The sequence below is a fragment of the Botryllus schlosseri genome, chromosome 7, assembly GCF_051294905.1.
Source record: "Botryllus schlosseri isolate E-star chromosome 7, Bs_hap1, whole genome shotgun sequence".
Classification (NCBI taxonomy): Eukaryota; Metazoa; Chordata; class Ascidiacea; order Stolidobranchia; family Styelidae; genus Botryllus; species Botryllus schlosseri.
In genome coordinates, this window is record NC_137242.1 from 6,982,227 (window position 1) to 6,995,259 (window position 13,033).

At 38.8% G+C, this 13,033-nt stretch overlaps 1 protein-coding gene across 6 annotated transcripts in view; it reads right to left on the reverse strand.

Annotated features, from left to right (window-relative positions):
- LOC145443853 (uncharacterized) overlaps positions 1-13,033 on the reverse strand; it is a 90,645-nt gene that overhangs the window by 15,567 nt on the left and 62,045 nt on the right. Inside the window, exons 6-13 of one of the 6 annotated variants that reach the window (XM_080321810.1) lie at positions 11,817-11,940; positions 8,482-8,559; positions 8,169-8,288; positions 7,859-7,927; positions 7,481-7,594; positions 3,254-3,358; positions 2,229-2,645; positions 278-355 (exon numbers count right to left, since the gene is read on the reverse strand). In XM_080321810.1, coding sequence (XP_080177936.1) covers positions 278-355; positions 2,229-2,645; positions 3,254-3,358; positions 7,481-7,594; positions 7,859-7,927; positions 8,169-8,288; positions 8,482-8,559; positions 11,817-11,940 — 1,105 coding nt within the window. The remainder of the gene's footprint in view (positions 1-277; positions 356-2,228; positions 2,646-3,253; positions 3,359-7,480; positions 7,595-7,858; positions 7,928-8,168; positions 8,289-8,481; positions 8,560-11,816; positions 11,941-13,033) is intronic. The other 5 variants (XM_080321812.1, XM_080321813.1, XM_080321811.1 and 2 more) reach the window with 5 other exon arrangements.

The window sequence follows — 13,033 nt, forward strand, 5'->3', positions numbered from 1 at the left end:
TAAATTATATTAAAACTAAAATTAGACCATAGAGACATTTCACGGATTAGATTAGAACTACAATTAGAGCATGGAAACATTTAGCAAATTTGATTAGAACTAGAATTAGAGCATGGAAACATTTCGCAAATTAGATTATAATTAAATTACTGGCATTTCGTTCTGATTTAGTGAAATGAGATAACCAGAAAACCCCAGTAACGGCTCTCAGATGTTCTGCCAAATTTCTTTTTTCATTTTTTGATTTGAAATGTTGACCACTGTAATTAGAACTCACTCGAAATGATGTAAATGAGATTTGAGGCAGTCAGGTGGTGTGGAGCTTCTAGCTTTTTCGATGGATGAATGCAAAAATCTGTTACATCAAACAACAATATGCAGTGTAAGTATTGGAATATAACACCAAACTATGTGCTGCCGGTAGCTAGAAATTCCTTACGAAACGATTTGATTGAAGTCTAGTTCAGTGGTTCTCAACTTTTTTCACCTCGCGGACCGGTAAAATTTCAAAAAATATTTGGCGGACCGGTGGACTTTCAAAAATTGAAATCAACTCAAAACGTGAAGTATGCAACCATTTTTTGCAAGTATATGGTGCTAGAGAGTGACATTTGAGGGTTTTGATCGCAATTAATTATGTTCATGATAGCAGGTATGTGATTTTATCGTAGTGAGTCTGATGAGTCGAGGTAAATATTGCCTTTCCCAGATAATAGTGCTAGCGCCGGAAGTCGTAAACAGTCTTCCGCGGCGAAGGCAATAGATTTAACCGACCTCGCTAACTCAAATAATTTTCTTTCTCTTCAACATTATCGAGAGAACGATCATTCGGAGTCGATAACCAATCACCTTGTCATGCTATCTTGCTCATTGCCCACTACCACCAGACGTAGGCTACTCTAGCTATTATGAATACAATGCACCACAGGAAAACACCCGACAACAGCTATATCTGGCCATCCACAAAATAAGGGCCGATCGTCAGCCTACCAGTCCAAAAACGTTGGCCTTGGGCCCCCACAGGGTGATAAACCAAACTTCCGGGGTCTTTGCCCCCAGACCCCACAGTTGATTGGAGGTTTTCACCAGTAGGCTTACTTGTGAACATATTCCCTCTACTCTGTGTATGCAGTGAGTTTATGTAACATAATCGCGCGGAGCGCGAAATATTTTCTATAATTCATGACTGAATCGGTCAATAATATTGGTAATTGCATATATATTTCTGTAAATTTTTTATGCTTTCAGAATTATCAGATTTTCCGATAGAGTTGACGGAGGTGTCTTCTTGGAAAATTTAGGGCACGTAACTAAAAACAATTAAACATATTCATGTCAATACTTCGTGACCTACTGTCTGTTATATAGTGAGTACACTGAGTAGATATTGAAATCACCCAAGCGTACTAAACCAAAGGAGGCACACGACTCCAGATTGGTATAGATCAGTGGTATTTCTTCGCTGGCAAATAACTTTTCTCTGTGGTATGGCATTCGTCGTGTGTGGTACAGATTGCCAGAACAAGGGGATTCGGCGCCAGCTATTTTGGAGCCTATGGACAGTTAGAAATATATATATCGAAGTTTTCGGTCAACAAAAGGCAGTCCTTGTCGGCCAAAATTATCTCGCTGGTGATTTTTAGCCCACTATTCGGAGTCATAAGTTAGCCTAAACTTCATTATATGTTGGCACGTCGTGGCTCGGTAATGGCTGACGCCGCAATGCCTATTTCCATCAATCATGAGTATTTCTTAGGGAAGGACACCAAATAATCAATACATTTACTGACACCAAACCACACAAAGCGAGAAAATTTGGATAAAGTTTCAAAAAAATGCTTTATATATAATTTATGTTCATTCACGAAATGATTTTGGGCGCCGCTGCAATTGGGGAGTTTGGGGTGCGGAGCGATTTAGCGAGTCAGCTCGTACTTGTCGTTCATATGTCGTCAAATGACACGGATCAAATCGAACATGTTTCCATACCTAACGTTACTTCATGAAGTTCTGAATGAGTTTAAAATTTGATGTTTAAATTATTTTATCAATGGACATTGGACAAGCCTTCAACACATTGCATCTTGAAATTAAGGTATAAAATTGTAATTACCTCGCGGACCGGCTGCAAAGTCGTCGCGAACCGGCACCGGCGGTTGAGAACCACTGGTCTACTTCATAAAATATCTGGCGTAACCAACTATCTAAATTTGATAGTTCAAACCTACCATTGTGCCTTTCCCGAATCCTCAACCGAATTTCATCCTCCCAATTCAACTTTTCACCATTTCTTGAAAGCCAATAGTGGATCACAATATAACTATCTTTGATTTCCTTGGGATCAAGATAAATAACAAGCCCATGCATGGAATAACCTTGATCATAAATTTCATAAAGATCCACTTCCCTGGATTTGTTTTTGTCATCGAATCGGGAACATTTTTTATCTGGCATGAAATGGAGCTGTAACTTGTCTTGAAGATTAACGTATACCGATTGTGGAAGGGGGCCAGACTTAATATAGCCCTCAGATAAAAACAGAGCATCATGTTTATTGACATCACCAATCCAAAAAAGAAATTTCACATTTCTCCATTCATCGTAGAATATTTGCAACTTTATCCACTGTTCTTTTGTTATGTTGCCTGTAATGAGATTGGTTTACTTGCGTTAATCATGAGCTTTTTTATGTTTTCATCTGCCCAAGACATTTATTGTACAACGCAATACACAAGACACAATGCGATAGAATAAACAGATAGAGTGATGTCTAAACGATCAATATCTAAATAATATTTTTGTGGATATATTCTGTATATATCGATGGTGTAGGAATAGAATGCAATATAGATCTTGCAATTGATTAGATATTTTGCAAATTTAAGTCACTACCTGTGTTACTTTATCAGATGCAATTAGAAAAAAAAGCATACCAGTATAAGCCGCTAAAGAATTATAGCAAGTGGACTAGTCCACGACAAAACAGGTGAAGACTACTTCACTGCTCAACCAAAACAGGAGGCATATTGTGTGACTAGCGACTTTTTTAGACGCGCTTGGCAGAGTGCGCTTAACAATTTACACAAAAATGATGCAGATTGCGGATTTAATCAGACCTGCTATAAAATCATGGCTTTCGGTTGATTTTAACAATTCTGCGATTATCCAAAATGTAGACTTACACACCTCTAATGTCTGATGTCTCATCATCAGAAAAGTACATAACGAAGCTGCCTAAATGATTTCAACTCACCGAAGCGCCAGTTTCTCAGCAACGAAGCACACTCTTGCTCCGGGTTATAGTTTGGCTGATTGCTGTCAGGATATCTCATGATCAATCCTGAACCAAAATTGGTGCCTATAAATGAAATTGTGGCAATGTGAAAATGTAAAGCAAGTACTGCTTGATAGTAATGAATCATGCAAAGTGCATTGACTTCATCATTAATCATTAGGGCTGTCCAAAATTTGGAAAATCTTAAAAATACCCCGTGATTGTGTCTCATTCAATAGATTATTGATAAAAAACAACAATGAGCCTGAAAGAAGCTCACAGGAAAGCCGTTAAGATTTCGGGCAAAGCGTTTGAAAGTAGTTGCCCAAGAATGAGTGTGTCACTGACCATAGAACGGCGACAAGACTAGTAATCAAATAACTGCGGCTCTTGAATGGCTAATCGGCTATGCTTCAATGATCACGACAGCAGCAGCTTGTTGATTAGGTGTTCATGGAGTCTGTTACCGGCGGAGATTCTGAAAGCGCATTGTTGGTAGGTTGGCAGACAGTGATTTAAGATTAATTTAGGACATGTTGAGGTACGAAATACATGATGAACAAACAACAGCTGCTTCACAAAAACGTTTACAGCATGACTGCTTTATTGGAAGAAAACGGCTGTAGCCTACATGCCGTATTTTCATCAACGGAAAGCAAAGGCGCTTATGCAAGCAGTGAACGAATTCCCCGTTTCAGAAGGGATCCATCATCAGTGAATACAAATATAAAGCTTAACAATGACACGATACCGTAATTTGTGTGATCTTATCAGGCTCAAGCTGCAATATATAGGTGACGTTTTGAATGCTATAGGGATCGGCTGGTTATGCTTGGCACTCATCAGATGCTTACAGTAAATTGAATTCACTTGTAAGTGCTGCTAAAGTCCCGAATGATAACGCACACTTGCACAGGCTATGCTGGATGTGGTATGTCAAAGTCCGTATTGATCCCGCAGAAAAGAGGTGTAAAGAAAAGCACAGACTAATGCTGCATAGTATCCAGCATAGTTTGGATATCATATCCAGCATTGTGCTTACTTTACACCTCTTTTCTGCAGCATCATCAAGGACTTGGACAACACTTACAGGTGAATTCAATTTGCTGTAAGCATAACTGCCAAGCATAACCGCCTGATTCAGCTGATCCCTAGAGCATTGAAAACTTCAACCATATATTACAACTTGGGTCCAATAAGATCACACGAAGCATAGCTAGTGTCATGGTCAAGCTTTATATTTGTATTCACTGATGATGGATTCCTTCTGAAACAGGGAATTCGTTCACCACTTGCATAGGCGTCTTTGGTTTCCCTCGATGAAAACACGGCATGTAGGCTACAGCCATCTCTCCTTCACAATAAAGCAGTCATACTGTAAAAGTTTTTGTGAAGCAGCTGTTGTTTGTTCATCATGCATTTCGTACCTCAACATGTCCTGAATTAATCTTAAATCATCATCTGCCAACCTACCAACAACGCGCTTTCAGAATCCCCACCGGTAGCAGACTCCTTGAACACATAATCAGCAAGCTGTTGCTGTGGTGATCATTGAAGCATAGCCGATTAGCCAATCAAGAGCCGTGGTTATTTGATTACTAGTCTTCTCGCCGTTCTATGGTTGGAGGCACGCCCATTCTTGGGCAGCTACTTTCAAACGCTTTGCCCGAAATCTTAACGGCTTTCCAGTGAGCTTCTTTCAGGCTCAATGTTGTTTTTTATCAATAATCTATGGAATGAGACACAATCACGGGGTATTTTTAAGATTTTCCAAATTTTGGACAACCCTATTAATCATATTATGAATAGATATAATAATTAGCTTAGGAATGATATTAATGTATGATATATTATACAGCCTTATTTAGATCAGTGGTTCTCAGAATGGGGGCATGAAAACGTCTGAGGCAGTGGTTCCCAAACTTTTCGGATGTCGGAGCCGCATTTCAAACTTCAGAGTACGTATGGAGCCGCATTAAAACACTTCAGTAGGTTACTCATAACGTAGCTAGACTACCTCTGGATCTCACTATCCAACTAATTCAACAGCATGCACATTGCACAATTACACATAGACTTAGATTCTAACGATTATTTTAGCATTGATAGACACAGATTGGCGAGTGCTATACATTAAATTAACTGAAAATGTATATCACTACTATAACAACATACTATTGTGTCGTTTTGTGATAGCTCTTCAATCATTCCAGCACTTGATGCACAACTTCACGGGGAATTATACGCTGAGTAATATTGGACTTATTGCAATTCATACTTGACTATGAACCGTTATTTTGATAAAAATAAAATTGTGGTGAAATTTACTGTTCACAGAAATGATATATAAAGGTCTATGACCAGCAGAACTCAAGATAGATCCTGGTCTGACAGGCATTCACCCATGCATTTGACGCTAGTCTGCAAGAATTCTCTTTCCCAATTTTCAGAAGCGGCTTTAGACATCCGTCTATCTGTCATTTTAGCTTTCATATACAAAAATCGACTATAAAATTCATAGAAACAAACAACAACTGTCGTCTATGATATTTTGTGGCATATTTAGAGGTCAATTAGAACCGCAAGAAGGCTACATCGTAGACAGCCGCGGTTGGGAATCTCTTGTCTGAGGGGAGGCTCGAAGCCGCCTGAGAGAAATGATGTTTCGTGAACGTGGACTGAGTTAAATTTGTGCTGAAACTTCCAATTTTTAACAATGGCAATAATCCTAATTATATTTTCATTTTAAATGTCATAATTGTGTCGTACCATCCACACCCCACACACTGATGCTAGATTTTGACTGATACCGAGCCACTAATTCAGGGGTGGGCAATTATTTTCCTACGCGGGCCAAATGAGAAAAAGAAATACGTTGGCGGGGCGAGTGAAAAATTTTAGCTATATTCTCCAGAGTATTTTAATTTTATTTCTAAATTACATTGTTAATAAATGCTGCTCAGTGAATGTGTTGATATCTGGTAACGAGAAAGTGGCGATTAATTAAAAAAATATATCTATTTGCCAGTTATGATTCGAAGCAATATAAACATGATACATTTTAGCTCTCTTTAAACCCCTATCCACGTTACTCTATTAAGACTCAAAAACAGTGTTTCTCAAACTTTTTTAGGCATGCCTTCCTTTATGATAGTGAACAATGTCGAGCCCTCTCATCATGATATCACAAAATATTAAAAACTGCAACCAGAATGCTAGCAATCCTAAAGGGCAGTTTGATGGCATGGAGGATTATGGCTGTTGATGGCAGAATTGTGAAATATCAAGTCGGACAAAACACAGAGCAAAACATATAAGCTCGGCTTTTCGCCACCCTTCTGATGCTTTCACGTCTCCCAGTTCGAGAACCACTGCACTGAAATGTATATGCAGTAGCCTACATAGCTTATTATCTTGGTCGCTGCCTTCCGAGTAGTGTGCAGCAGCTTAAACAGCTTTTATGTTTAGCGAAGCTTGCAGTTTTTCTGAACTTTGCCCTCCAATGAACGAGTGTTTCGTGTTTTTGTCCTACTAGAAGGTATTAGGCACCAAAATAGCTAAAATATCTATGTGCTAAGTGCCACCATTGTACATGATTATGTTCAACAAAATATTCCACTGGAAATGTTTTCACGCATCCAGCTGGTAATTATTGCTCTGTATATAGTCCGAATTCGATATTTGAGAAGTGTCTCAACAGTCCTAGTAGCTTCCATGCCACCAAATATTAGGGTTACCATATTTTGGAAATGTAAAAAGAGGACACTTTTTCAGAAATTTGAGACTTGCAAAACTAGAGAAGAATTCTCAAAAATCGGTGAATTTTTCCCACTTTGTGTTCGATTGACTAAAAAAAATTCAACTTTTCGCCCAGCCAGAGCGTCACTGCTGTGCTAATTTACGGCATATCACTCGCATTTTGCTCTAAATATGACCTAAATTTTCAAAAAAGAGGACAAAATCTCAAAAGAGGACAAAAGGGCGACCTCCGAGGACACTTTCAAAAAAGTCAAAAAAGAGGACAAATCCTCTTAAAAGAGGACGTATGGTAACCCTACCAAACATTCAATAGAGATTGCAAACATTCTGGTTGCTTTTCTTAATATTTTTGTTATGACGATAATGGGGGCTTGAGATTATTCATTATCATCAAACAAGACGTGTCTAAATAAGATTGAGAACCCGTGATTTAGATTCATAACCCACTTGATTGTAGATCAAGTGGTGACGTAAACCCAGGGAAAACATTGGCCAGGGGACATTTTTCAGTTGATTCCTGGCATTGTTCAAATGCTCTAGCATCATTCTGATAATTTTCTCCTGAAAACAGTTTGCAAGTAACTGAATTTGGACGAGTATAGCAACATTGTCAAACGGGTATGGTACGGAAATTCGACATCATGGAATTCACAGCAATTGCAAAAGCTGTGAGCTAAACAGTAACTAGTTAGTTAATAATGTACTGTGGCTCTATTTCATTCTTATCAGTGCCGACATGTGCATTTGCACATTCAATAATTCGTAGATGCAATAACATGTCTACATTCCTTTACCACTGAATTATATATATGCCCGAGTAAAAACCTGATTCTGAAGCTCTTCGTTCTTTGCCGTCTATGCTACCAGGAGTTGAGTTGCTTGTATTGGAAAGATCTAAAATATGTCAATCGATTGTAATGTCAGTAGATATTTACACTACTGTCAGTAGCCTACTGGAATATTTCTCCAATAACAGGCGAACATACCACATAATTACTGATATTCAACTGCGGGCGTAGTCTAGTCAATATTTCAATAAATATTTTGAATTATAATTTTATGATTTCAAAGCACTCATCCAATTCATTGAATTCAGAACTAGAATTAACCGGAAAGTAGAATCAGACAAACAAACCCAATAACGTTGGCCAAGATGTTAGCGGTAATTTAGATTCGGGCGGAGTATCGCTAAACTGGTACTGCTCGGTCGTTTCTTTTTGTTGCCATTTCTTAGCAGAATTCAGTTTATTTACACCTGAAAACGATCATTAGCTGATATTAATTGTATGAAAATACCACATGGAATAAAGCAAGCAGCCTATAGAAATCCATCACTATGAGATTGATGATATTTCAAATTACTGTTACTGGGTAGATAGATGAGCAGCAGCCTACATTCTTATTTAAAGATGTGAAATTTGATTATGATATAATGCAAGAATTGTAACCTGATCCAAAGGTTTCTTCTGCTCCACAGTTAGTATTGGCTTCACCCCTCGGAGTCATAATGTCTTCATCCGGAGGATCTTGAAATGTTTAATTGTTAATTAATGGTCAACTCGGAGAATGCAACTAAAATAATTTCGAGTATATAATAACTGGACGGTGATGCTGAAGTAACCAAGTATTCCGGCATGGTCATATGACGTATGTTATTGAAAGGGATGTGCAATAAACTCGGAATGAAGTGTAAGTGATGTAGATTTACTGTACTTCGGTAGGTCGTATTATTGTAAGATAAAAACAGCCATAATTGCAAATTAAAAAGCAACTTCTGGTGGAAGTATACTGCACCACCGCAACGAATCGTTATGGATGGAGGATTTAGCGCAGCGCAAAAATCTTTGGAGTCGGCTTAAAATGTCTGGCCTGGAAATCTTTGTAGATAATGTAAGAGTCACATGAATCGATTGTATCATTGGATTGAATATTCTGACATCGCAACTTCAGTTGGCTAGGTACAAGACATACAATGTACATTGTCCAGCATGCATAATAAAAAAATCTTTCTCCCACTTCTCTGTAGTACCCCATTCACCAATGAATTGTTTGCGGGGCCCAGAATGATTATATTATTCCCACAATAGTGGAAATAAAATCTCAATCACGATCATTGTGTTTCGCGACTCGAATGGAGCAGCGGACGATCATAATATACGCAAGAGTTTTAGCCTATGATCTACTAGGGCCGTAACTGCTGCACCCAAACCCCGAATCGGGGGAGCTGGAAGGGGCCCAAGATTATTTCGTTGGTCGTATGTTGGAGTATATTTATTCAACTTGACAATTTTCGTCGGAGACTTCTAGATTTAAATATCATCTGTAAATCAAGAGAAAATACGCATATTTAAGAGAAATAAGCATATCGGCGCCGTCGATTACGATGCATTGAACAGGATTATGACTCGAAGATAAAGAGATGGGCCACAGCACATTTTCAAACCTGAAAATGAGCCACGGCCATGAAAGGGCTGAGAACCCCTGCGGTAGCTCAACCAAAGCCACGAGGAATACCACGGCGTCACACTCAGCCTCCTCAACGGTACCAGGCCTAACTGCCCGCTTCTGGACCACTGTGGTCATTGAAGCGAAGTGTTTTCTCTAATTGTCATGTCGCTTTATACATAAAGATGTTTGATTGTGCTTTTGGTCAGTTTGCTCAAGTGCTGCCTGCAATAACTTGTTACCCGCTGAACCGATTGGCACCGCTGCAGTTTTGGAAAAAATTTTACTTCATTTTTCAAAATCGAAAAATGGTACTTTCCTGGGATTCGAACAAGGTAACCAAGGTATCGTTCGATTCAAAATTTCAACGCGCAGCCGGCTGCGCCACTCAATTCGATACCGGCTTCATGTCTGATTACTTATATGAAGAGCAAGCCGAGAAAACGTTGGTTGGGAATAGAAATCCTAAATTGCATACCTTATGAACCTTAGTATAGGTATTCGACGACGATAGGGTCTGATGTTTTGCATAGGTACAGAATTCATCGTTCTAGAGAGCCCTGAGTCGACACTCTACGTCTCGCAGGCGATAATTTCTAATCAAAACAATACCCGACCATTTTAGTCAACTTGTGACAGGCCCGCCGAGAGAGTGAGTCATAGTGAATGGTGCGCAGTGCGCACGTATGGTAACTTCGAAGGCTTAGAACAGAAATTGTTGTGAACCTAAATCGGCCCCTTTAGTATTCCTAGGCGGTACGGATATTCGTCCCTGCGTTTGACACCACCCTGGTAGTCTGCAAGAATTCTCTTAGCGATTTTGAGAAGCAGCCTTGGGGTGACTTAGGCATAACTAATGTTGTTTATTTTGGCCTTGTAGGTGGAGATCGACTAGTTTTATTGAAAGAGACAAACCGCAAATGCTTATCATTACTACAACGTAAGATATATATCGTTATACAACAGTTCTCTGTATAACCAGACGCACACTTCTGCCTAGGTATATGAGCCGGGTAATATTGTATTTATCCTTAATTATACTTTACTATTAGCCGTTATCTAGAATCGTATGGGCATAAACAATTCACAGACACAATCTTTGAAGGTATATCACTATTAGAACTAGAAATATATCCCATTATGTGACGAGTATTCATCCATCTGCTTGAAGCCGGTACGGTAGTCTGCGAGAATGCTCTTCCCTATTTTCAAATGCATCCTTGAGCGGTGTAGACATATATTGTACAGTTGTTTTAGCATTAAAAACAGAAGCTGACAAGCGCTATTCATAGAAACAAACTACAACTGGCTATGACGAATAAAACCAAATATACGACAGTGTATATGACGGGGATCGGGAACGAGCGAGTCCGCGAAATGATGCGGTCGGCTGATATTTTTGTCATGCGGCCTATCATATAGCTTTTGAACACCTTATATGTAACTAATATCAGATATGAAGATATGTGTAGACTTGTATGGACACTAGCTTTTCAGAAAAGAAACAACTATGCCCTAAGACGGCTGGAACGAAACATACAGTACGTTATGGGAGAGTGGTCTATGACGCGCGATGCCGGGACAGCGTATTTTGCAACTTATTTATGTACGGTGTTTGATATCCGATTTCGAGGTCTTAGGTAATCAAATTATATGGTAGCAATTAACTTGCATGAACAATATATATTCGTAAAAATAAACAGCAACGACCAAGCACGATTAGAACGAGATATATCATGGTTATATTACAGTACGCTTGCCTTGTACCGGGATGGGTAAAAATACCCCCGCAGGCGCCAAATGCTTAACCTTTAGGCTACTATTCTTTAAAATTGCATTAAAATGCCTGTCTTAGTAGACCCAGTCTGGAGTCATATGACTTTGTCAGAGTCATGCACAATGACTCGTGTACAAGTCGAGTCATTACACAAATTGACTCGAATCGAGTCATTTTTATTTTCAAGAATATGACTCGAGTCATTACAACCCTGATTTCTAGTCAAGTAGAACTAGAAGTGATGCTGTGAATTTTTACTCAATCACAATAAGAAGTGAAGATTTCCAAATTGTTCCAAAATTACTTCAACTAGAAGTAAAAACTGAAAGTCTGAAAAGTATTTAGATAAGTAGTTTTGAAAGTGGATTTGATTGAGACGTTGCAAAAAGGTTGCTTTCGAGCTTGCACAAGGAGTCTTTGTGACGAGGCAGAATAACTGATGATTCGACTAATAGAGCTGTTTAGGAAATATAGTTTGCTACCATGATACAGGCGCTAGTTCTCCTATTTAATATGATAATTTCAACTCACAAAAGCGATACAAAGCAATCTCAAACCTACTTTCTACATTCCCAGAGTCTTCCATTACATATTCTGCGATAAAAATCTCATTGTTCCAAATTTCTTCATCCCTTGCATCGAGCCAGCTCTGCAGACTACTGCTGATAATTTTCTTCAATTCAAGCTGGAAATATTCAAAACAAAATTTCCTACTTGGAACAAGTCAGCAATTTTCTAGTTACGATGTTCCCCAAACGCAATGTCACGGATATTGGATTTTAGTTATGCCCACCCTCATACAATACCCTACCTTAGATTTTATAGGTCACGCAGTTTGTTGACTAGAAATGTTTAGACCAGTGCTTTTCAACCTATATGAGCTAGAGCTCCATTCGCACTTTTCTTCGAAAATAAATTTCTTTCGCACAAACTAACCGAAAATTGTTATACAGATAAAAAGATGAAGATACCTGAGAATATTTTGTTCAGACGTGCAACAAATTGGCTGCTATAGCTTAAGCTATCAAGTGTCTCAATAAAAAGGCGGTTTGTCTAAGGCAGTGGTCGGGAACCTATGGCTCTTTTGCGTATACGATATGGCTCTTTACCAAATATTTATTTATGTACTGAATAGATCAATATTGCAGCAAGTTGTTGGTAAATTTTCATCACGGCCAAAATATATATTCTCGTGGCAGTATAAACATGTCTTTGAGAGGTAAAGACAATGCCGTCTTCAGGTTTAGGGGCTCGGACCCCATCATACGTTGATTAATCAAAGAGCATAGCAGACATGGCGACGCCTACTTCAAAACGCAGTTTTCAAATACACATTATCTTACTGATCTACGGTGCGAAATGAACTGTTGTGGATGTGACATTCAGAATTACAAACAACGTTCTAGCTATCCACGTTCGTATAGCTCTGTGTAGTACCGGTGATAATATGTATGCGTGTAGCGCAGCGGTTCTCAACCGGGGGTCCGTGAAGTAATTTCAGGGGGTCCGCGAGACCACTAAATTTTTTAAATGGTTGATAACGTAATAACGTAATTTTTATTTTATTTTTTGATTTGAGAAAGCATGAGGCAATTTCACACCACAACTGCTGAAACCTTATGACTCATATCATCATAATAATCGTCTGACATGAAGTATCGTAGTGTGGAAATTCATTTTCATTGCCAATTTTCCAATAACCTGCTGATACAAACAAATTGCTGTTTAGAGACGTTTGTTGGGGTTTGTTGAAAAAATTAAAAAATGGAGATAGTAAC